The sequence below is a fragment of the Nycticebus coucang genome, chromosome 16, assembly GCF_027406575.1.
Source record: "Nycticebus coucang isolate mNycCou1 chromosome 16, mNycCou1.pri, whole genome shotgun sequence".
Lineage (NCBI taxonomy): Eukaryota > Metazoa > Chordata > Mammalia > Primates > Lorisidae > Nycticebus > Nycticebus coucang.
Genome location: NC_069795.1, coordinates 57,859,680 through 57,886,080, shown reverse-complemented (window position 1 = coordinate 57,886,080; position 26,401 = coordinate 57,859,680). Strand labels below are relative to the sequence as shown.

The 26,401-nt window shown below is 36.4% G+C and overlaps 1 protein-coding gene across 1 annotated transcript in view; it reads left to right on the top strand.

Moving 5' to 3' along the window:
• The window catches only part of MORC1 (MORC family CW-type zinc finger 1), a 198,474-nt gene that overhangs the window by 89,654 nt on the left and 82,419 nt on the right, over nt 1-26,401 (top strand). Inside the window, 2 exon segments of the mRNA XM_053564625.1 lie at nt 21,058-21,186; nt 23,393-23,498. Coding sequence (XP_053420600.1) covers nt 21,058-21,186; nt 23,393-23,498 — 235 coding nt within the window.

The window sequence follows — 26,401 nt, the reverse complement described above, 5'->3', positions numbered from 1 at the left end:
TATCATTTTGAATATTAACTTTGTGCTTATCAGCCATTTATTCTTCATAGTAGTAAACTTAATTTTTGAATTAGCTTATCTTGGGGATGTTAAAATAATAGAATTTCGGAGTTAATAAATTTTGGGTCATCTGCAGGAGTCTTTGTGTAGAAACACTTAAAACATATTTTAAAAAGTCAATTTTTTTTTAAGTTTTGAAATTTCATTGTTCTTAATTCACTTCTGAGTGAAAGGGCAGTTTAAAAACCTTCACTGAGATGCTCTAACATGAATATGAGTTATTAAAACTATATATTAAAAATACCACTATTGGGCGGCACCTGTGGCTCAAAGGAGTAGGGTGCCGGCCCCATATGCCGGAGGTGGCAGGTTCAAGGCTAGCCCTGGCCAAAAACTGCAAAAAAATAAAAATAAAAATAAATACCACTATTATATACCACTCTATTCATGAAAGCCAACCTAAAACAATGAGTTATTATTATTAATAATTTTACTATTTCTTGGCAGACTAGGGTAAACAAAATTTCTTAAAAATGCAAACTCTCAGCCTATAGTGCCCTAGAGACACAGATTGTAAAATGTAAGTAAATGTGTATCTTCCAATCATCACTGTCATTTTGGAATACATAGTTTTTAAAGAAGAAAGAAAATCAAAATAGGTTTGTAATTCTCTGTGAACTAAATAACATATAAAAGAAAATAGAAACAAATGTGGTGTTTCCTCCCACTGCTAGGACTCTTGTCTTCTTACTTATCATCTGAAACATTTACTTAGTCTTCAGGGTCCACTCCATGGAAAATTTGTTTTAATGATATCATAAGCACAAATGCAAGTTGTTCACGTTGGGACATCTGTCTGAAGGAAAATAGTCAAGGTTCTGTTGGCAGTTAGCAAAAACTACTTCTGATCCCCCAAGGAAAAAAGAAAACCAAAAATTTTGGTTGATTTCTTTGCTGCGTTATCTTTCTTGTACATTGTAATGTCTTCTATCAGTTCTGGTCTTTAGATGTTTGAGCTAGTAAATTTTCCATTTCTGCCTTTATTTTATTTATTTATTTATTTCTGAGACAGAGTCTCACTGTGTTGCCCTTGGGAGAGTGCTGTGGAGTCATAGCTTACAGCAGCCTCCAACTTTTGGGCTTAAGCGATTCTCTTGCCTCAGCCTCCCAAGTAGCTGGGACTACAGGAGCCCACCACAGTGCTCAGTTGCTGCACTTGTCATTGTTGTTCAGCTGGTTTGGGCCAGGTTCGAACTCACCACCCTCGGTGCATGTGGCTGGTGCCATAACCACTGTGCTACAGGCACTGAGCCCATTTCTGCCTTTAATAGGCAGTAATTCTTTAGTATTTTAGTCCCATAAGTAAACATTAAACCCTGTGTGTCAGTTTTTTCCAATAAGATCCTAAGCATAGTCACTATCTTTAAGGATTTTACTGTCCAAAGGGCAAAATAGACATAAAATGAATTAAAACATAATATGTAAGTGTTTAAGAATAGTGTGATCACAGAACAGGGAGGAAGAGGATTACTCCACCCTTGAGAAATGTGTGCTTATGTTCTTAACAGCCTAGTAGTTTCATCACTCTTAAAATGTTTGTGTTGGGGATCACAGTTGATAATCATCTTATAAGTTAGCTGTGTTGTATTAACTGTTTTAGTTAATGTTTTCGGGAAAAGAAATTACTTCACCTTCATTTAAACCCAAACAACACATTAATGAGGTGTTTTGTCAGGAACAGCAGCAGCAGCAGCATTTTTTGAGGGCTTGTTAGGTGCAGAATACTGGCTGCATGTTGCAAACATACAGTTATAAAGCATAGTTCCTTCTTTGGAAAGGTGTGGTCTTCCTGGGAAAGTAACTTTCAGAAAGGACAAATATTATACAGCAGCAACTTAAATTTCTGCAGGGCTTTATAGTGTTTTTTTTCTCCCATTTTTTTATTGTGGTAAAATACACATAAAATTTCCAATCTTAATCATTTTTAAGTATGCAGTTCAGTGACATTAAGTACGTTCATATTGTTGTGCAGCCATCACCATTCACCTCCACAATTCTTTTCATCTTACACATCTTATTACATCTTTACATCTTACACTTTCCATGCCTGGCTTTTTTCACTTAAACTAATGTCCTTCAGGTTCATCCATGTTGCTGCAAACAACAGGATTTACTTCTTTTAAAGGCTGAATAGGCTCAGTGCTTGTAGCTCAGCGGCTAGGGCACCAGCTCCATACACTGGAGCTGGCAGGTTCAAATCCAGCCCAGGCCTGCCAAACAATGACAACTATAACCACAAAATAGCCGGGCATTTTGGTGGGTGCCTGTAGTTCCAGCTACTTGGGAGCCTGCAGCAAGAGAATTGCTTAAGCCCAAGAGTTTGAGGTTGCTGTGATCTGTGATGTTACAGTACTCTACTGAGGGTGACATAGTGAGATGCTGTCTCAAATAAATAAATAAATAAAGGCTGAATAGTCTTCTTGTATGTACGTGTACCATATATGAATTATATTCTGAAACCTTTCTCCCACTGATGGAGACTGAAGTTGATTCCATAGTTTAGCTATTGTAAATAGTGCTATAGTGCAATTGGGAGTGCGTCTTTAACGTACTGATTTTATTTTAGCATATATACTCAGAAGTGGGATGGTTGAATTATATGGTAGTTGTATTTTTAATTTTTGGAGGAAACCTCCATATTATTTTCCATAATGGCTGTACTAATTAACATTCCCACCAGCAGTATATAAATGATTCCCTTTTTGCTACACCTTCACTTTCAGTTATCTTTTTACTCTTTGATAATATCCATGCTAACAGGTGTGAGATGTTAACCTCATTGTGGTTTTGATTTGTTTTTCCTTGATGGCTTAGTCATCATGAACAATTTTTTCCCATACCTGTTGTCCATATGTATGTCTTCATTTGAAAATTGAGACCCTGTTTTAAGTTCTTTTGAATGTATACTCAGAAATGGAATCGCTGAATCATGTAGCAATTCTGTTTATAATTGTTTGAGGAATCATCATAATCTCATAATCTTTTCACAGTGCCTGCATTGTTTTACATTCCTACCAGTAGTGTATAGAAGTACCAGTTTTTCATGTCTTCACTGATACTTGTTATTTATTTATTTTTTTGATAGTAGCCATTCTAGTGGGTGTGAAGCATTATTTCATTGTAGTTTTAATTTCTGTTTCCATAATGATTAGTGACATTGAGCATTTCTAAAAAAATTTATGTGCATGTGCATTCTCCAAGGATTTCTTTCTTTTTTCTTTTTTCCTTTTTTCTCTCTGTGTTGCCCAAGCTGGAATGCAGTGACATGGTCATAGTTCACCGGAGGCACAAACTCTCGGGCCCAGGTGATTCTCCCACATCAGTCTTCTGAGTAGCAGGATTACAGGTGTTTGCCACTACCTCTGGCTAATATTTTTTTGTAGGGATGAGGTCTTACTATGTTGTTCAGGCTGGTCTTAATATCTTGGACTCAAGTGATCCTCCTGCCTCAGCCTCCAGAAGTGTTAGGATTACAGGCTTGAGCCACTGGGCCTAGCCTTGTGGATTCCTAATTCATTCAGTGCTTTCTCATAGAAGGATATTGAATTTAATTACATAATTTTTCTGCCTCAGTTAAGATGATCATACAAGGGGCAGCGCCTGTGGCTCAGTGAGTAGGGTGCTGGCCCCATATACAGAGGGTGGCAGGTTCAAACCTGGCCCCTGCTGAACTGCAACAAAAAAGTAGCTGGGCGTTGTGGCAGGTGCCTGTAGTCCTAGCTAGTTGGGAGTCTGAAGCAAGAGAATCGCCTAAGCCCAGGAACAGGAGGTTGCTGTAAGCTGTGTGATGCCACGGCACTCTACCGGGGGCAATAAAGTGAGACTCTGTATCTACAAAAAAAAAAAAAAAAAGATGATCATACAGGGTTCCTCCCCATTTTTTTTTTTTTTTTATTTAAACGGAGTCTCACTTTATTGCCTTCTGTATAGTACCATGTTGTCATAGCTCACAGCACCCTCAAGCTCTTGGGCTGAAGTGAATTCTCTTGTCTCAGCCTCCTACAGGCACTCACCACACTGTTTGGCTATTTTTAGAGACAGGGTCTCACTCTTGCTCAGGCTGGTCTCAAACTCCTGAGCTTAGGCAGTCCACCCAGGTGGGCCTCCCAGAGTGCTAGGATTGTAGGCGTGAGCCACTGCACTTGGACTCTCCCCACGTTTTCATTCTCTTAATGTGGTCTACTACATTGGTTGATTTTTGCATGTTGAACCAGGAATAAATTCCATTTGATCATGGGTTATAATCCTTTCTCTGTGCTGCTGAATTCTGTTTGCTAGTGCTTTATTGAGGACTTTTAGATCATTTTTAAAAATTTCAAAATATTAATGGAGTACAAATATTCTTGTTAGGTGGATCTCTTGTATAATACTTAAGCTGGGGATATTATGCCCATCTTCATAATAGTGTTCATGTTAATTTGAGTCCCATTCATTTATTTTTGTAGCTGCTGTATTTGGCTATGAGGTCTTAATTCATAAGTTCTTTACCTGGGATATCTAGAAGAATTTTTCCTATATTTTCTTCTAGGATTTTTCTGGTTTCATGCCTTACATTTAAGTCTTTTATCTCTCTTAATTAATTTGTGTATGTGATGAGAGAAAGGGATCCAGTTTCATTCTTCTGCAGGTGGTTATGCAGTTTTCCCAGTACCATTTATTGAATAGGGCATCCTTTGCCCATTGAATGTTTTCTCTGCTTTGTTAATAAAACACAATTGATTATAGCTATTTGGTTTTATTTTTGAGTTCTTTATTCTATTCTGTTATCTGTGTGTTTGTCTTTATACTAGTACCATGCTGTTTTGCATATTATGCCTTGTAATATAATTTAGACTCAGGTAATGTCATGGCTCCAGATTTTTTCTTTTCCTTAGGATTACTTTGGCTATTCAGGTTCTTTTTTGGTTCCACATAAAGATCTGTGAAAAATGGCATTGGTATTTTGGTGGGAATTGTGTTGAATCTGTAAATCATGTTGGACAGAATGGACATTTTAAAAATGTTGATTCTTCCAGTCCATGAACATGAGATGTTTTCCTATTGATATGCGTCATCTATGATTTCTTACATTAGTGTTTTGTAATTCTCCTTATAGAGATCTTTTGCTTCCTTGGCTAAAGAATATATTCCTAGGTTGGTTTTTTTTTTGCAGCTGTTATAAATGGTATTCAGTTCTTGATTTGACTCTAAGCTTGACTGTTATTAGGGTATAGAAATGCTAGTGATATGTGTACATTAATTTTATAACCTGATACTTTATTTATTAATTTTATTTATTTATCAATTCTAGGAGTTTTTTGATGGAATCTTTATTATTTTCTAGATATATAGGAACATAAAGTTGGCAGAGATAGTTTGATCTCCTCTTTCCTGATTTGGATACTTTTAATTTTTTTTTCTTGCTTGATGGTTCTAACTAAGACATCCAGTACTGATGAATAGAAGTGGTAACAGTGGCCATCCTTATCTTGTTCAGTTTTTAGGCATTAAATTTTTCCCCATTCAATATGATGGCTGTTGGTTTTCCATATATATGATTTATATTATTTTCAGGTATGTTATTTCTGTACCTAGTTCATTGAGGATTCTTTTTAATCATAAAAGGGTGCTGGATTTTATACAATATTTTTTCTGCATGGATTGTATGATCTTTGTTTTTACTTCTTTTATGTGGTGAATAGCATTTATTGATTTGCATATGTTGAACCATTCTTGCATCCTTAGGATGAAATCCATGTCATCATCATGTATTATCTTTTTGATATGTTTTTAAATTTGGTTTGCTAGTATTATATTGAGGATTTTTACATCTATGTTAATAGGTCTATAATTTTCTTTTTTGTTGTATTCTTTCCTACTTTTGGAACATGATATTTGTTGTATTCTTTCCTAGTTTTCAACATGATACTGGCTTCATAGAATGAGTTAGGGAGGATTTTCTCCTTTTCAATATTATGAAATAATTTCTGTAGGATGGGTACCAGTTCTTCTTTGAAGGTTTGGTAAAATTTGGCTGTGAATCTGTCTGGTCTTAGACTTTTGTTGTTGGGAGACTTTCTATTACTGCTTAAATTTTGCTGCTTATTTTTTACTTATTTATTTATTTATTTATTTTTATGAGATAGAGTCTTACTTTGTTGCCCTTGGTAGAGGGCTGTGGCATCACAGCTCACAGCAACCTCCAACTCTTGGGCTTAAGTGATTCTCTTGCCTCAGTCTCCCGAGTAGCTGGGACTACAGGTACCCACCACAACGCCCAGCTATTTTTGTTGCAGTTTGGCCAGGGTTGGGTTCAAACCCACCTTCCTCGGTATATGGGGCTGGTGCTCTACCCACTGAGCCACAGGCACCACCCAATTTTGCTGCTTATTATTGGTCTGTTCAGTATTTCTTTCTTTTCCTGTTTCAGGTTTGGAAGGATGTATGTTTAGAGGAATTTATCTGTTTCCTCTAGTTTTATAATTTTTGTGCTTAGAGGTTTTTATAGTATTTTTGGATGACATTTTGTATATCTGTGGTATCAGTTATAATGTCTCTTCTTTCATTTCTGGTTGAACTTACTTGGATCCCCTTTAGTAGTCTATTGATTTTATTTATCCTTTCAAAGAACTTTCATTAATTCTTTGGGGGTTTTTTGTTTGTTTACATATTGCTTAGTTCTGCTCTGATCTTTGTATTTTCTTTTTCTTCTGCTGGCTTTGGATTTGATTTGTTCTTTTCTAGTTTCTTGTGATGTGACATGAGACTGTTAATTTGTGTTAATTTGTCTTTTTTTTTTTTTTTTTTGTGGTTTTTGGCTGGGGCTGGGTTTGAACCCACCACCTCCGGCATATGGGACCGGCACCCTACTCACTGAGCCACAAGCGCCGCCCATTAATTTGTCTTTTTGATATAAGCATTTAACACTATGAATTTTCTCCTTCACACTGCTTTTGTTGTAGCCCATAGATTACAAAAGCTGTGTCTCCTGTGTTGTTCAGTTCAAGGAATCTTTTGATTTTCTTTTTAATTTTCATTATCAACCCAAGGATTATTCAGCAGCAGGTTGTTGAATTTCTATGATATTGTGTAGATTTAAGAGTTTGTCTTGTAATTGATTTCCAGTTTTATTCCACTGTCGTCTAAGAAGGTACAGGGTCTGATTTCAGTTTTTTTAAACTTCCTGAGATGTGTTTAGTGGCCTAAGATCTGATCAGTCTTGGAAAATATCCCATGTGCTGGTAAGAAGAATATAAAGAATATACATTTAGTAGTTTGGGGATAAAATGTTCTGTAAATCTTTATGAGGTCCGTTTGTTCAAGAGTACCACTTATGTCCAGTGTTGTTTATTGATTTTCTGCTTTAATGATCTGAACCGTTCTATAAGTAAGGAGTTGAAGTCCCTAGAAATTATGATGCTACTATTTATTTCTTTGCTTAGACCTGGTAGAATTTGTTTTATGAATATGGGAGCGCCTTTGTTAGGTGCATAAATATTTAAGATTGTTACGTCGTCTTGTTGCACTGCTCCCTTTGCCATTATCTGATGACTAGCTAACTTTTTTACCATTGTTGATTTGAAGTATATTTTATCTGATATGAGAATGGCTATTCTTGCTCACTTTTTATTTCCATTTCATGGAATATTTTTGCCATCCTTTTACCTATGCATTAGACAGGTTTCTTGGAGACAGCATATACTTACATTGTGTTTTGTCATCCAATCAGCCAGTCTGCATCTTTTATATTGGATATTAAGTCTGTTCGCTTTCATTGTTATTACTGATATGTGATTGCTGTTCTACTTATAATATTGGATAATACTTTTATTTTCTTTCTTGTGCATAAGAGAAATGGTATTTAACTTTGTGATATTTTTACACTGGTGGATATCTATGGTACTATTTCATGTATAGTGTTACTTTTGAGTGTTCCCTGTAGGGAAGGACTCATAGTGACAAATTCCTTAAGTGTTTGCTTGTCTGGAAAAGTCTTTATTCTCCATCATTCATGAAACTTAGTTATGTAGGATACAAAATTCTTGGCAGTTCTTGTGTTTAATAAGATTGAAAATAGGGTTCTTGTTACTTCTGACTTGTAAGGTCTGTGCTGAGAAGTCTACTATTAGCCTGTTTGGTTTTCCTTTGTAGGTTAATTATTGTTTTGTCTTGATGGTTGTAGAATTTTCTTCGCTATTTCGATTTTGGTCAGGTTGATGACTGTTTCTTGGAGATATCCTTTTTGCTATGAATCATACTGGTGTTCAGTGACCCTCTCGTATCTGGATATATGAATCTCTGGTGACATTAGGAAAGTTTTCCTCATTAATTCCCTCAGATATGCTTTCTATACTTTTGCTTCTTCCTCCTTTATATATCTATTATGCGTACATTGACTCACCTCATGTAATCTCATATTTATCTGAGTGTTCATTCTTTTTAATTCTTTTTACTGCATCTTTGACTGACTAGGTTAGTTTGAAAGCTTTGTCTTCAAGCTCTGAGATTCTTTCTTCTGCTTGATCTAATCTTGTTGTTGAAGCTTTGTGCTGTATTTTGAAATTCCCTTAATATATGTTTTTAAAGTTTTATTATGACCTTTCTTATGTCATCTATCTCTTTAGTGACTTTTTCATATTTTTATTCATGTCTTGAAATATTGTTATTGTTTCTTTGTGTTGATTTTCAGTTTTTTTTTTATTAAATCATAAAAAAGTAGATCATATATACATTAATGCATTTATGGGGTACAATGTGCTGATTTCATATACAATTTGGAATGCTTACATCATACTGGTTCATGTATCCCTCACTTCAATTACTTAATCATTGTGTTAAGACATTTATACTCTCTACTTAATATATCTGACATGTCATTCATCTTGTTTGCCATCTATATTTTGAATTCCATTGGTGACATTTCAGCAGTTTTTTTTTTAGTTGGGATCCATTGATGCTGATCTATTGTGATTCTTGGGGGTGTCAAACTAGCCTGTTTTTTCGTGTTGCCAGAATTCTTTCGCTACTTTGTTTTTTTGTTTGTTTGTTTTCTTTTCTCATCTGAAACCTCTTTTTTTTTTTTTTTTAGCTCAGGGCTATGCATATATTCTTCTTTTCTGGGAACTCTTCTACTTAGTGAGAAGAAGATGTTCCTAGATGATGCTTTTGTGTCCTATACTTTGGGAAATTGACCTCACAGGAAGGGGTACAGATATACTGAAATTGTATAATACAACTAATCTATTTTCCTTGTTATTGTCACAGTTTAAGCCAGTGTTAAATAATCTTTATGTGGTGTGATGGGTTGGTCTTCAGACCACTGTCAGAAACTTGGATGGGTTGATGGACAAATTCTTCTCCATGGAGGCTGGGATTATGGGAGATTGCTCTGCATGTGTCTACCTGTGGTGGTGGCAATGGCAGGAGGGCATTGCTATCTGGGTGGTGGTCACGGATATCAAGACTGCAGGCATTTCATTCCATCTGGGTCCAGGAGCAATGGTGGTACATGGCTAGTGGGTCCATGAGCAGTGCTGGACTACAGGAGTGGGTCCCACCAGTTTATGGGTATAAGCTGCAGGGGTGGACCCAGGGCTGTGAAGAGGCACAGGAGCCATGGGATGCCTTGGGGTTTTGGCCATGTTGGGGAGCAGTGGCTGGAAACCTTGAGGGTATGACTGTGTGGCCAGTTTGGTGGCTTGGGAACCACAGGGGCATGGCCATAAGCCTGGGCAGTGGTGCAGGAGCCTTGCATTTTGGGACAGGCTGCTGGACAATTGGGGTTCTCTCCCTGTACCAATAGGCAGTTGGTGTGGGATTTCTAAGGTGGTCTCATCAGTTTCTGTTCTGTTTGAATCCCCTGTGAAGAAGTGGGATACTGAGCTCCCAATCATGGGATCTGTGAGAGCATCTGTTCTCCCCCTGCTCCCTCCCTGCCCAGCAGGGGTGATACAGAGGTGGATATAGCAAATTCAAGCCCTGTGTAGATGAGGCACTCTGAATCAAAGAGTTCAGAATAGTGTCAATTGCAGCAATTTGAGAATGGAAGCCACTGCAGCCCTGCTGTGTGTACTTTCTTGTGCAATCCCACTGCATAGTCTTCAAGTAGCTCCCTGATCAGTTGTGTGGTGTATGATAGGAGGGGCCCTCACAGTCTGGGTTACAACATCTATAGTAAGAGTGTGGAGTTCCGGAGTTCTATCCTCCTAGCGTTCTCCAGGTCTGGACAGCTTCTCCAGATACTTCCTGATTTTGCCAAGGGGATTACCTTGTCTCCCATTCCTTCACTCTGAATGTTTTCCATTGCTTCTTTAATGATTCACAGTGCTCTTGCCAAGAAGGTCTATCTGTAGGTGAGCATCTTCTTGCAACTTTTGATCTTCTCCTTAAGAGTAACTTTGTGTGCTGCTTCTGTTCCACCATCTTGCTAGTATCTGTATCACTGTAACAAGGGATATAGGTTTGCAGTTTCCTTTTTCTTTCTTTCTTTTCTTTTCTTTTTTTTTTTTTTTTTTGAGACAAAGTCTCACTCTCTCACCCTGGGTAGAGGGCCATGGTGTCATAGCTTACAGCAACCTCAAACATCTGAGCTCAAGTGATCCTCTTGCCTCAGCCTCCCAAGTATCTGGGACTACAGGTGCCCACCACAGTGCCTGGCTATTTTTTTTATTTTTAGTAGAGATGGTGTCTCACTTTTGCTTAAGCTTGTCTCAGACTCCTTAGTGCAAGCATCCACCTGTCTCAGCCTCCCAGAGTGCCAGGATTACACACGTGAGGCACCACAACTGGTCTTGCAGTTTTCTTTTGTTGTAATGTCCTTGTCTGCCTTTGGTATCAGGGCAACATCAGCTTCATAGAGTAAGTTAAAAAGAATGTTTTCTCTTCTTCAATGTTTGGGAAAAGTTTGAGGATTGATATTGGTTCTCCTTTAAATGTTTTTTAGAATTTACTGGTGAAGCCATCAATTCGGGGCATTTCTTTGTTGGTAAATTTTCAATTAGTGATAAAATAAACTTATTAGTTATAGATCTATTCAATTTTTTTATTTTTTCATGGCTTAATCTTAGTAGGTATTGTATTCATAGAAATTTGTCCATTTTGTATAAGTTATTCAATGTATATGATTGCTCATAGAACTCAAATATTGTTTTTGTAGAATTGATAGTAATGTTCTCAGTTTCATATGTGCTTTTTGTATAATTAAATCTTTTCTCTTTTTGTTTTAGTCTATCTAGTTACAGGTTTGTGAATTTTATTTACAAAAAACCAACTGTTGATTTTGTTCATTTTCTCTAGCTTTTAAATTCTCTGTTTCATTTATTTCTGCTATAATCTTAGTCATTTCCTTCTTTCTGCTAGCTTTGGTTTTAGTTTTTTCTAGTTCCTTAAGTTATAAAATTATATTTTGGATTTGAGGTTTTATTTTTTTTTAATATAAGTGTTTGTAGCTATAAATTTCTCCCAGAGCAGTTTTTTTGTGTGTGTCTCATTAAGTTTTTCTGTATTAAGCTTTTGTTTTCATTCATCTCTATATATTTTCTATTTTTTTTTATGATTTCTTCTGTGATCTCTGTTTGTTGTTTAACCTTTAGACTGTGGAGTGCTCAGAAAAGAAATGTGCTAATGGATGTGTGCACTGATTACAACAACCATTACGATACACAGTATATTTCTGGACGTTTGTTGGTTTTTTACTTACCAAAATAATTCTCCAAAGTTGGTTTTAGTTATTTCAGACACAGCTATGAAAAATATTGAGAATGAAGCATATGATGCTTACAGACTCAAGTCAGGTAACAGAACAGTAACATGTCATCAAGTTTTTGTTTGCAAAATGAACAACACTTACATCTTGTTTGAATGCTTATAAGTATTGTTCACAGTCAAAAGGCGAATAATGTGTTATTTAATATCCACAAACATGTGAATGTTCTTGTTTCCCTTTTCTCATTAATGACTTTTGATTTCATCCTGTGATGGTCAGAGAAGACATTTAGTGAGGGTATTTGTCTTTGTAAATCTATTGGAACTTTATGTTTAGACTTAGTGATTTATCATATTCTTCAAGTCTTCTATTTCCTTACTGTTGCTTATCTTCTTTGTGGTTATTTTATCCATTATTGAGAGGAAGGTATTAAAGACTCCAACTATTATTATAGAACTATTTATTTCTTCCTTCAGTTTTGTTAATTTTTGCTTTATGCATTTTGATAGCCTGTTCTTAGTTGCATAATAATTTATGATTATTATATCTTTTTACAGTATTGAACCTTTTATTGCCATATAATGTCTTTCTTTGTCTCTTGTAACTTTTTAAAACTTAAGGTAAGTTTTGTCCAACATTAGCAGAGTTACCTCTGCTGAAGAGAAATGCTTTTCGATCATTTTAGTTTTTTAACCAATTTATGTCTTTGGATCAGAAGTAAGTATCTTGTAGATAAATTGTAGTGGGATTATATATATTCTTTTAAATCCCTTCTGTTAATCTCTGTTTTTTGAGTGGAGAGTTTAATTGATTTACATTTAAAGTAATTACTGATAAGGATATACTTCTGTCATTTTACTAATTGTTTTCTTTATGCCTTATAGCTTTAATTCCTATAATAATGTCTTCTTTTGTGTCAAGTTGATTTTTTATAATGAAACATTTAAATTTTGTTCTTATTTCATTTTTAGTTTATCCTACAGCCATTTCTTTATGGATAGCATTGGAATCCCATTTAACACACTACAGCTATAACACTAATTTGAATTTATACCATGTTAATTTCAATAACATCCAAAAAATTAGAAGTTCATTACCTACTTCTTCTTAAGATGTTCATTATCTACTCTTTCCAGTTGTTGATGTCACAGAATTACATTTTATACATTAAATGTACAAAAATATAACCTAATTTTATTTTATTTATTTTTTTTAGAATATAAAAGTATAAGTTTATTTTATATTAGAGAAAGGGAAGAGAATGGGGTGAAGAGATGAGAAAGAGAGAGAAGAGAGCTGAGATCAGGGAGTGAGCGAAAGGAAGATGGGGGAGGAGAGAAAAGGAGTGAGAGAATGGTGTGGCATCCCAAAGAAAGAAAGAAAGAATACCAGCCTAACCTAATTTTAAATTACATGTGTAGAAAACAAAAATGTAGTTATATACCATTGTTACAATAGGAATAGTTTTATAATCGCTCATGTATGTGTCTTTCACCATATCTTTATTTTTCTGATACAGTTTCTACTTACTGCCCCGTGTCCTTTCCTTTTAACCTGCAGAATTCCCATTAGCATTTCTTACAGGGCAGGTCTAGTGTTAATGAACTCTCTCAGGTTTTGTTTATCTGGGAATATCTTAATTTCTTCCTCACTTTTGAAGTACAGTTTTGCTAGATATAAGGTTCTTGGTTGACTATTAACAGCATTTTGAGGTTATTAGCTCACTACCTTCTGGCCACCAAAATTTCTGATGAGACATCTTCTAATAATCTTACTGAGGATCCTTTGTATGTGATAAGTTGCTTTTTCATTTCTGCTTTCAAAATTATCTCTTTGTTTTTCAACGGCTTATTTTATTTTATTTATTTATTATTATTATTATTATTATTTTAGATAAGAGTCTTACTCTGTTGCCCTGGGTAGAGTGCTGTAGTGTCATAGCTCACAGCAACCTCGAACTCTTGGGCTCAAGTGATCATCTTGCTTCATCCTCTTAAGTAGCTGTGACTACAGGCACCCACTATGACACTCAGCTAGTTTTTCCATTATTGGTAGAGGTGGGGTCTTGCTCTTGCTCAGGCTCATTTTGAACTCCTGAGCTCAAAACATCCAACCACCTAGCCTCCCAGAGTGCTAGGATTATAGGCATGACCTACTATAATCCAGCCTCAGCAGCTTATTTTAATGTGTCTTATTCTTTTTGAGGTCACTCCATTTGGAGTTTTTAAGCTTCTTGGATGTTTACATTCATATCTTTCATCAAATGTGGTAAGTTTCCAACCATTATTCCTTTAAATAGTCTTGCCTTTCATTTCTTTTATGTTTTTTTTCTTTTTTGAGACAAAGTCTCAACTTGGTCACCCTCGGTAGAGTGCCATAGTAACTTAGCTCACAGCAACCTCAAACTTTTGGGCTCAAGTGATCCTCTTGCCCCAGCCTCCTGAGTAGCTGGGAGTACAGACACCCACCACAATGCCTGGCTATTTTTTTTTTTTTTTTTTTAGAGATGGGGTTTTGCTCTGGCTGAGGCTGGTCTCGATCTCATGAGCTCAGGCAATCCACCCACTTAGGTCTCCCAAGTGCTGGGATATGCCTGTGATCCACATGCCCAGCAAAATAGTCTCTCTTTCCATTTGTTTCTCTCTTCCTTTTCCGGAATTTCCACAGTATGTATTTTGGTTTTCTTGATCATGTTTCACTGGGCCCTTAGGCTCTTTCCACTTTTATTTAACTGTTTCTTTTCTTTTTCTCAGACTTAGATAATTTTTATTATCCTATTTTTAAGTTCACCGATTCATTTGTCAGCTCAAATCTGCCTTTGAATTTCTCATGATTTTTAAATTTCAGTTATTGTGTTTTTAGCCCAGAATTAGTTCTTTATGGTTTCTTTTTAGGTTTTCCATTTTTTAATTGATATTTACAAAGTCTTTATTCATTATTTTCTTGACATTTTTCACATCTTCCTTTAGCTCTTTGATCATTTGTAAGGTAGTTATTTTAAAGGCCTTGTCTAGTAGATCTGCCATCAGGTTTTTTTAAGGAATAGTGGATGGTGTCTCCTATTTTTTTTCCTTTGACTATACCGTATTTTCCCAATTCTTTGTATGCTTTTTTATTTTTGTTGTTGTTAAAAAATCTAAGAAAATCAGATTTTTTTTTTAGTTTGCTGATTGTAAAAAAAAATTTGTTTGTTTGTTTTTAATTGTTGTAGATAGTCTCTGTGCTAAACATCAGCCTGAGGTGTACACACACAGTTTTCTCATGTTTTTCTGAGCTTGTGCCTTTTCCTGATCATATTCTGTACTTCCTAATTTCTTCTGTATATTTGGTTGTTTCTGAATATGTTAGTCTTCGGTGACTGTCTTCCAAAAAGAGAAATAAAAGGAATGAAAGGAGAAATAAGACATTAGCTCTTTAAATCCCCTGGAAATCACTTTGCCCAAAAGGGGAAGGGCTTGCAACAATGATCAGAGGTGTAACAACAGTGCCCCTCACTTCTTTGTCTATACTTCTGGGATGATAAGCAACAATAAGTGATCAGAATAGAGATCCTCAATACTTGGAGGACAGTGTATTTTTTGCCCACCCTAAGTCCTACGTTCTCTGTAAAAGCTTCTCCAGGGGCATGAACATAGCTGGTGGCTATAGGGCTAAAGTGTACAGAATAGGTAGCTGCTACAATATAAGAGCTAAAATGACTGAAATTGACTACAGCTTACCATCCAAAACTTCTCCTAAAAGTTGCAAGCCTTCAGTAGACTCCAGAATTCCAAAATAGTTCATTAGAAAGATTCTGCCAGTGCAGTTTTTTATCTAGGTTGTGAAACTGATATCTGTGCTTTCTATTGCATCATCTTCCTAGAATCCTCCATTCTAAATCTTTGTGATAATTCTGTAAGGTAAGTTATTGCAATCACTCACCTTATGGATAAGAAAACTTAATGGCTTCCGCCTTGTACAGCTCATATGTGACAGAGCCAGTATTTAAATCTTTTTTAAAAAATATACATAATCTCCCTGTTTTGAAATAGTAAAGGCTAAATAGTCAACTATGGAAATAAGAGAAGCAAAGCATAATTCGTCAGGTTCTGATATGCATAAAAGCAAAAGTATGAGAAGGACTAAGACCAAACACTGCACAAAGATCAAAAACTGGTCATCTGAATTGAGAGCCCCAAAAGTATAATCCAAAGGCAATTAGGTACAAGAGCAACTAGGGATTTTGTTAAAAGACAAGATGAGAGACCTAGGAATTGGTGAGGTGTGCTTTTAGCTCAGCCCAACTAAAAATTTCCTTGTAAAGGTTGAGTCTCTCCTCTGCTGGTCTTAAAGGCCCATAACTTTCTAAGCATAAATTTTAACAGGAACAGTAAACTATAAGATCATTTATTTGTGGCTTTCATGGAATACATAGCCATATGCTAAGATTGTTGCAAAGCTGTACCTTATTTAATTTATTTTCAGGATTTATATTTCAGAGCATGCTTTTTCGTTGTTGTTGTTGTTGTTGCAGTTTGGCCAGGGCTGGGTTCGAACTTACCACCCTCAGTATATGGGGCCGGTGCCCTACTCACTGAGCCACGGGCACCACCCAGAGCATGCTTTTTGAATTTTTTTAATGACAGTGTTCTATATTCTGCCACTTTTTTTTTTTTTTTAATTTCAGATTAATGTGAGGGTACAATTAGGTTGCAATGTTTGCAACCAGGAGCTGTGCCATATACCCTTACATTGTGTCCTTTAAATGGGAACACTATTCCTCCTCCTTCTTCCTCCTCCTACCTTGAATTGAATTGAGTTTTTCTCTTGTGTGGGTGTGTCTTAGATCATATCTGCCACATTTTAAGAGTTCAGTAGCCACATGTGGCTTATGGTTAGTGGTTACCATATTGAACAAAATAAGGCATAGGATTTTTTTAAATAAAACTTTAGGTAATAATCACAAATTTAAAAATATTCAAAGTGTTAAGAAAAGTAAAATGTGAAAAGTAAGGTATTTTCTCTTGCCTTTCTCTCAACCTGTCTCCACTCCATAAAAACTTTCTTTTGTATCCTTTCAGGAAAAGAAAAGTAAATCCATCACAATTTCTATGTATATGCTTTTTTTTTTATTGTTGGGGATTCATTGAGGGTACAAGAAACCAGGTTACACTGATTGCATTTGTTAAGTAAAGTCCCTCTTACAATGATGTCTTGCCCCCAAAAGGTGTGGCACACACCACGACCCCACCCCTCCATCCTTCTTCCTCTCTTCCCCCACCCCTACTGTGTCACTAATTGTCATTAATTGTCCTCATATCAAAATTGAGTACATAGGGTTCTTGCTTCTTGTTTTAGGGTCTCATTTAAGTTCCTTATATCTTTGTTCAATTTCTGTTGAGAGGATCTGTCCAGTTCTGTAATAGGAGTGTTTAAGTCCCCTATTATTATGGTATTATAGGATATCATATTGCTCAGACTGAGTAAGGTCTGTTTCAAGAATCTGGGAGCATTTAAATTGGGTGCATAAATATTTAGAATTGAAACGTCTTCTTGTTGTATTTTTCCCTTGACCAATATAAAGTGACCATCTTTGCCTTTTTTGACTTTAGTTGCTTTAAATCCACATGTACCTGAAAATAAGATTGTAACTCCTCTTTTCTTCTGAATTCCATTTGCCTGAATAATTGTCTTCCAATCCTTAACTGGGAATTTTAATTTGTCTTTTGAAGCTAGGTGTGTTTCCTACAGACAGAAAATGGATGGCTTGGTGTTTTTTAATCTGTGTCAGCCTGTGGGGAATTCAAGCCATTCACATTTATTGAGATAATTGGTAAGTGTGGTAGTAGCGTTCTATTCATCTTATTTTGTGAGAGTCCATTGCTTAGTTTTATCTTTTGCATCAGTGTGGAAATTAGGTTCTGTCCTTTAATTTCTGAGTTCTTAATTTGTTGCTGATCCATTGTGATGGTCAGTGCATAGACCAGGTTGAAGTATTTCCTGTAGAGCTGGTCTTCTTGTGGTGAACTTCCTCAATGTTTGTATATCAGTAAATGATTTGATTTCTCTGTCAATTTTAAAACTTAGCTTAGCAGGATATAGAATTCTGGGCTGGAAATTATTCTGTTTAAGTAGATTAAAAGTAGATGACCATTGTCTTCTTGCTTAGAAAGTTTCATTAGAGAAGTCTGCAGTCACTCTGATGGATTTGCCCTTGTAGATCAACTGGCGCTTACTCCTGGCAGCTTGCAGAATCTTTTCTTTTGTCTTGACTTTGGACAGGTTCATCACAATGTGTCTTGGAGAAGCTCCATTAGAGTTGAGGTGACCTGGGGTCTGATAATTCCTCTGAAAGGAGTGTGTGAGAATCTTTGGTGATATTTGGGAAATTTTCAGTTATAATGTTCTCTAGTATGGCTTCCATTCCTCTGGGGCATTCTTCTTCCCCTTTTGGGATACCTATCACTCGTATGTTTGAACGCTTATAAAGTCCCATAATTCTGACAGTGAATGTTCTGCTTTCTCTCTCTTCTTTTCTGCCTCTTTAACTATCTGAGTTATCTCAAGAGCTTTGTCCTCTACCTCTGAGATTCTTTCTTCTGCATGGTCTAATCTGTTGTTGATACTTTCTATTGCATCTTTAAGTTGCCTAATTGACTGCTTCAGTTCCTTCATCTCTGCTATATCCATTCTATATTCTTCATATCATTCATCTCTTATTTGATTCTGTTTTTGGATTTCCTTTTGGTTATTTTCCACTTTATCAGCAGTTTCCTTCATTGTTTCCATCATTTCCTTCATTGTTTTTATCATTTCCTTCATTGTTTTCATCATCTGTATTCTAAATTCCCTTTCTGTCGTTTCTAACATTTCTTTATAGGTGGACTCCTTTAGAGTAGGTACCTCATGGTCCTGTTGTGGGGGTTGTTCTGGTCAGGTTTTTCATGTTGCCAGGATTTTTCTGCTGAATCTTCCTCAGGAGTGATTTTTTTTTATGTTTCCTTGCCCTAATTTTCTTTTCACTTCCTCTTGCTCTTTAAGTTACTGTGCCTCTGGACCAGGATTTTGAAGTTGTTTTGGTATAGGACCAGAAGGATGAGAAGACTAAAGAGTAAGAAGGGGGAAAAAAGAAAGGAAAAAAAAAAGGGAAGAAAAGAAAGGAAAAAAGAGAAATGAGAGGGGGTGGGGAAAAGGGAATATTGACAAAAAGAAGAGAGGCACAGAAAGATGGAGACAGAGCAATATACGTGTACAGTAGCATACTTTGACCCAACCTTAACAACCCCCAACCTCTGGGGGTGCCGGATTGGGTGGTTCCCTTGAGGTCAGTAGCTCTTTGCTAGCCTGTACCCCACCTCCACCAAGTAGAGAGGAAAGGCAAAAATGCTATAAATCAAAGCAAAATAAGCAAACAGAAAACTTAACGGGGTAAAAGTGGTGAAGAAACCAAATAATAGGGGTAGAAACACTATAAAAAATGAAGGTCTAATTGTTAAAAAGACAACAGTGGAAAATTATATTTAAATTAGAAAACTGAAGAAGGAAAAAGAAAAGAAAAATCTATAGGGAGAATGTTGAAATTGAAACAAAACAAAACAAAAACAAAACGGTATATATTGCTGAATATTGTCTGGGCAACAGGTGATCTTCTGGGGTATGAGATTTTAATCACAATGCTGATACACTTGTACAAGATGGAGACTGGAGGCCTCTGCTGATTTGTCAAACCCCACAGGGTGGAGAGCCTAAATCTCTTCTCAGCCCCCTTAAAGGCCCTTTAAACTGCTAACCTTGGCCAAGCAGAAGCTTTCCCAGGAAAGTACTTGTCACTGGGATCACTCCTAAAGTGGCTATTCGCTTACCCAGTGTGCCCAAATCGGTCTTACTCTATGTCCCTGAGGGCCAGGGCTGTAAGGCGTCTCAGTCCCTGGCTTTAGGCTGCTCATTCACTAGATTACTCGCTCTGCCCAATCCTTACTGTGTGACCCTGAGGGTGGAGCTTGCCAGGGCGGGTCTCCCACAATGGCTCCACATGGCCCACAGCTGAACACTATTAGCTCCATCTGGCTCAGCAGCTCAGTCTGGGGCCCTAGCCAATGCTTAAAGTCCTCTGCACTCTTACCCAAGGTAGTTCAACTGAGTGCCAAGTCCCCAAAAACCCAAACATCTCACAGGTAAGGCCTTTCTAGGGTAGTTACAGCTGCCGGCGGAATTAGACCCAACGAACACGTGCAATCACTTGACAATCCTCCACTGCTTTTGTCCTCCTCATGGGGTCCAGAAGTCTCTCCTTGACTTCCTGTGTCCCAAAAGGGATGTTTCTGGGCAGATCCCACCAGCCAGAGATGCCTGGAGTCTTGTCTCCCTAGACTCACTGTGCCCAGTTGCAAGGAAGCTGTTACTTGGTTGCTCAGCGAATCGCACTCCCTCCCTCTTTGCTGCGCTGCTCCACATCTCCTATATGTATATGCTTTTAAAAAACTATAAAAATTATACTGAAGATGCTGTTTTAATCCTTTTTTTTAGAAAAAAGAAAAGTTGATTTTGGAGATCTTGATACAACACTACATTTAGCTCTACATCCTTCTTTTTAAAAGTTGTATTATTTGAGAATGAGATTTGTCAGTTCTTTATTCATAGGATTTGACATTATTTCCAGTTTTTTTATGGTAAACAATGCTGTTATATACACACATACACATAAGTAGATTTATATATATCTGTAGGGAAAATTCTTAACAGTACAATTGCTAGATCAAAGGATAACAGCCTCTTAAAGAGGATTCTCTAATGGTCCTCCATGATACTTTTGCTGATTCCAAGCAAGGAGGAAATATTGGATTTGGGGGTTAGGGTGGGGATTAACCAATGGAAGCAAAAAGAACTAGAGATAAAGACAAAAAAACCCAAACAAACTCTGGCTATGAGATAGGAATGATAAACATTCATATTAATAATTTTAAGGGTGGCCTTTAAAATTTAATCAGTACAGTTTTTCCTGGGAATAATGCTGTGTCAAACTGTTTTATTGCAACAAAAACATACAGCTTTTGGAAAAAGTACATTTTCTTTGGTTTTATTGTAAAGATATTGCGTATAATTTGGGAAAATATAAGAAAAATAAAATAACAGGGTTAACTCATATCACTATTCAGAGATAACCAGTATTAATATTTCAGTGTCTTATTTCTGTAAATGTATTACTATTTACACAGTTGAGATCACACTTTACATACATGCATATACATCCAAATTTCCCTTTGCTATTCATCTTGATTATGTGGATTATGCTAATTTTTTTCATTAATTATTCTTTGCTTTTTTTTTTTTTTAAGGTAATAGAAATTTGACTTCATTCTGGAATGAATTTGGATACCAGAATAACAAAGATGTGGATAGACCTTTAGAGTCTATTCCGTATCAAAGAAGACAAGCCATGGCCATCCCATTCATAATACAGTGTGGTAAGTATTCAGTTCCATTCTAATTAGAAAATATTAATTAATTCCTAAATATGAAAGTCATTGTTTTACAAAATGGGGGATAAGGGAGAAGAAGATTAGTAGACATGGTTATTGTTTTCAGATATTATAGTCCAAGAGAAAGGTTAAGGTAAATGTGAAAATAATAGTAACAGAGAGAAAAATGAGGTAAATGACATAATAGAGGCAAAGAGCTCTTTGAGGGCTCAAAAAAAGGATGGGAGGAGTGGAGTAGAGGCAAGATTTCATGACAGAAGTAGCATTTGTGGTGGGCTTTAAAATAGAATTTTGGTAAGCAGAGAGAAATCATTGCGGAATGTGAGTTAATTTCAGGTCTATACCTCAACTAAAATGTATGTGGTGTAGTAATAAAAAAGACCATATTTTTATTTTTAATATATAGTATTGTGTCTAATACATAGAAGGAATTTAGTAAGTAACAACTAAATGAACAATAAATAAATGGTAAAAGATAAAAATAGTAGGCTGGGTAAACAGAGAGCTTCAAATGACAGACTAAATTTTTAGTTTGACAAGCAATGAAGAGGCATCGGAATTTTTCTTTCTTTCTTTCTTTTTTTTTTTTTTTACAGTTTTTGGCCGGGACTGGGTTTGAACCCGCCACCTCCGGCACATGGGGCCGGTGCCATACTTCTTTGAGCCACAGGCGCTACCCCATTGGAAGTTTTTCAGTAGTGGAGAACATCATTTGAATCATTGAGTGCTTATTGATATGTTCTAGCCACTTTTCAAAGGGTTAAGGAATTAAAGACAGTCTCTACTATCTGCAATGAACAATCTTAGTGGAAAAAAAAGGCAAAGAAAAAAAAGCATTTAGCGCATAAAACTCTATACAGCACCTTTCTAGCCTTTTTTCCTGGGAGTATTCCAAGGAGGACCTGATTGCTCAGATGTCACTCGCAGTAAGGTCACTTTGGCAGCTCAATGAAGGATGATCTGGTGGGACAAAGGAAGGGATGAGGCCTCTGAGGAGACTGCTATTGTAATCTAGTATCTAAGTGAGGAATCAGAAATGTCTGAATTAAGGAGTGGCAGTGAAAGTTAAGAGGATCATAATGAAAGATATTTAGAAGTCATAATTCAACATATTAATGAATGTATGTGAAAGTTTATTGGATGATAAATATAATGGCTGGCAATTACTGTGTGTTTTTGAAATTAACCAGGTAATGTTACAATTCAGTCCCTAGTACCCAAGTATTGCATGCAATCGGGCAGGTTTTTTAACTTCTTTAAGCTCAAGTTTTCTCATTTGTAAAATGAGATTCATGCAGCTACATTATAGAGTTGTCATAAGAATATGTGTAATATAATTTAATAAACAGAAGTTTACTAAGTGCTTATGATAGTGTTTAGCAGTATTGGCTTTTATCATTATTACGTCATTTCATCCTCAATAACCCTTTTAGGTAAGTAGTACTAATGTAGTCTCTTTAATAGATAATGATACATAAGATGTTGACTAATTTGTCCAAGATCACAGAGTTAGTAAGAGATGGAGCTGTTTGGGTTCTTAACCTCTGTGCAAATTGTTTCTGCCTTAGACAAACAGAAACAAGCGTTTACCTAAGAGCCATTAGCAGTATGTCTGGAGAGAATTTAGGACTAATCTGAAGTATAGCCTGGAAAGAGTAGTGTTCCTTGGTCTTAAACGCAACAATGGACTGTACGGGGAAGATCGGCAAAAGAAAACAGAAATGTGGACTGGAGAGTGAAATAAAAGCAGAAGAAAGTATACAGAAAATAATGTGTATATGGTTTAGAGACCATGTTAGTCATGTGGGTGGACATCGAATGTGGTATTGTCATCAGATGGGCAATAGGTCAGAGAAAAATGAGAGAGTCAAGTCACAAGAATTCTTAATGTGGTTTATGAAGAGGTAGGGTGTTTTGGATCTATTAAGGTTTCTTGGCTGCAAGTAGCAGAAATTAACTGGAGGGAACTGAAGCAGTAACAGTAATAATATTATTGGTGGGATCCTGAAGTAGTTCATAAGAGTCTTAGAATAGTTGTACCATCAGGCATAATGATATGTGATAAAGAATTCACTTGTCTTTGAATTGAGAGATACTTCATACTTCTGATATGTGCAGACTGACATCTTATTCTGATGGATTCATTTCTGATTGACATTTCTTTTGTATGTGATTTTGTTTTGATTATCAGATCTTTGTCTTAAATGGAGAGTCTTACCTTCCTCTACAAATTATCAGGAAAAAGAATTTCTTGACATCTGGATTTGTGCTAATAATCCTAACCTCTTGGAAAACAGGTAGTTTTTGATAGTTAAAAAAATTCTTTATCCATTTTTAATTCCTAAAGTTCAAATGTGTCAACCTGGAAAATGTCAGCTAGAGATAGTTTTAGCTTAATAGCTGGTATCTCTTCAAAGTCTTTCTAGCTTCTTGCTACCTATGAAAAGATTGTTTTATTGGTGCACTTTTCCATTAAATAAAAGGGATCTGTATATAACTATTCGCACACACTGGGTGTATATCTCTTGCTTCCACTAATGGGAGACCATAGCCTGGTGCTTAAGAGTTCTGCCTTTCAGTTCATTTTCACACAACATATAACTTTATCATACAGGAATGTTACTCTGAGGGTGTCTCCAGGGGCAATAAACTGTTAGACCATGTGCTTTTTCTATTTAAGTCATATATTGATTTCATTGCTGTATGCTCTTGGAGGAAAAAGTTCAGACTAAAACAGGAAAAAGACTGATTAAATATTGATGGATGTCAAAGTTATTACAAGCCCTTTTAGACTATTATTCTTTTTTTAGGGGAAAAAGAGTTGTACTACCCTTTAACAAAGGCACCTCCAAGTCAAGCATTGCTTTTCCATGCAGCCTTTTCTAAATCCTTTGCATTGGATAAGTAGAGCACATTAGGGTAATATCTTTGGTTATTTTTATTCAGCTCTGAAAACATAAGAGTAAAAATTAAAAATAAAAAGAAGAAAACATTTAGAAATTACTGGTAAAAAGTTTTCTACATAGTGTTCCCAGGTTAATTATATTTAGAGGCTGAAGAAAAATGTCAGAGGTGGCAAGGATCTTAGATTTCACATGGCCCAGGGGTTTTCATTCTCTTTTTCTTGTTTCACAGTGCAATCTGTGTTTTTCCCAAGTAAAATTTGTCACAGATTGTAAATATATAAGATAGATGAATGCAGAACTGTCCTGATTGAATTGGAGTCTGGGAACATGGAGACCATAAGTATCTGCTTCCCATTTCTGTTCCCTACTTTCTGCAAAAAGTGTAGAGCTCCAGGGAGCATGATTATAAAACGCTGATCTAGTCTTACTTCTTCATTGAGGAAAATGACAATTGGAGCTCAAATTGGGGCTGAGAAATTGTTCATGAAACCACTGGCCAAGACTAGTTGTGATTCTTGAGTTCATCCCTGACTTAAGGGTTATATATATTTCCCAAATGGGAATGAAGTGTTGTCTCAGTTTGAATATTAGGAACAGTTAATAATATGAGTTACTTATGTGAGCTGAGAACTTACATGCTGTATAGGGTCTTGTTTAGAGCCCAGACTCTGGGACCAGATTGCCTGGGTTTGATTCCTGCCGCTTCTAGCTGTGAAATCTTAGACAAGTTAGATAACCTCTGTTTTACTCAGCTTCCCATCCACTCGAATGTGCTATAATAAGTGTCTTACATCTTCTCTGGGTCCAGCTGGGACCCTGGTCAGGACAATCTGCTAAAAGTCCCTGGTCAGTAGAGGCCCTTTGATAACAAGCCATCAGAATTTAGACTACTTTTCACAGATTTGACCCTATCCCAGTAATTGTCTTGGCATTGTCAGCTGCAGCTTCCTTTATCTTCGACTTTCCTGAGTTGGCATGCTCTCACCCTCTCCTCTTGAAAAGTAGTAATATCATCACAGAGCATTGTGAAATCACACTGGAACCTCCATACTTGACCACCTCCTTAAGTTGACCTAATTTTCATAGACTAGATATGCACCTACTTCCTTATGTTGACACCTCCCTATGTTGACCAGTTTGTTACAGTCCCTTGAGTGGTTAACTTACAGAGGTTCTATAGTTTTGAAGCTGCATTAATTTTTTCTCTTGTACACATCAAAACAAGGCCACTTGTGGTGAATGGTAAGATAAATTTGGCAGTGTTGACAGAAAACTGATGGACCTTTAAAGTGCAAAAAGCAAAATGTCTTCTTTATATTTATAATTTTTAAGATTTGATTCTTAAATACTGATATATTTGTTTTTATGTCCACTGAATTTTATTTCATTATTTTATTTCCACTAAAAAGATTATGACAGGCTCAGTGCCTGTGGCTCAAGGGGCTAAGGTGCCAGCCACATACACTTGAGCTGGAGGGTTCGAATCCAGCCCAGGCCCGCCAAACAATAATGATGGCTGTAACCAAAAAATAGCTGGTGTTGTGGCAGGTGCCTGTAGTCCCAGCTACTTAGGAAGTGGAGGCAGGAGAATCACTTGAGCCCAGGAGTTGGAGGTTGCTGTGAGCTGTGATGCCACGGCACTCTACCCAGGGTGAAAGCTTGAGGCTCTGTCTCAAAAAAAAAAAAAAAAAAAAAAAAAGATTATGACAAAATATATGCTAAAAGTAGAGCTAGAGATTTAGGGGAGATGTAAAGAAAACTGATTACAAGGGTAATTAATTGAGAATTGGCACTTCTTTTATGAGAGCTAATTAATAGTGATGTAGATACGATGATTTCCAGGGTCAAGAGAAATTAATCTGATGACCTTGCTCAGTCCTCTGATTCAATAAGGTATGTTGATGGGCTATGCATACCTTGAGAGTATGCCTTGAAGTAGATTACCATTAGGCAAAATCTTGAGACATAATGTGCCATTGGATTTGGGTAGGATCACTTATGAGAAGCATTAGTTGTTTATCACGGAACATTCCATGAGTAGAGGGAGAAAGTGATGGGGGTGAACAGTGTTTATTGTCTATATTTACAGAAAGTATAGTTTATTGTCAGCAGTTAATTGCCAGTTGTCGGCAGGGTTAATGCTAGTCAACAGCATTTGAATGAACAATGTTTGTCACCAGAACTTGGGCCAGAAACATAATGATAGCTTTCTCTTACTTTGCAATTATATATGCTGTCCCATTCCATCTTAACAAAAGCCCTATGAATTTTCCTCATTTCTTAAAGAAGAATAC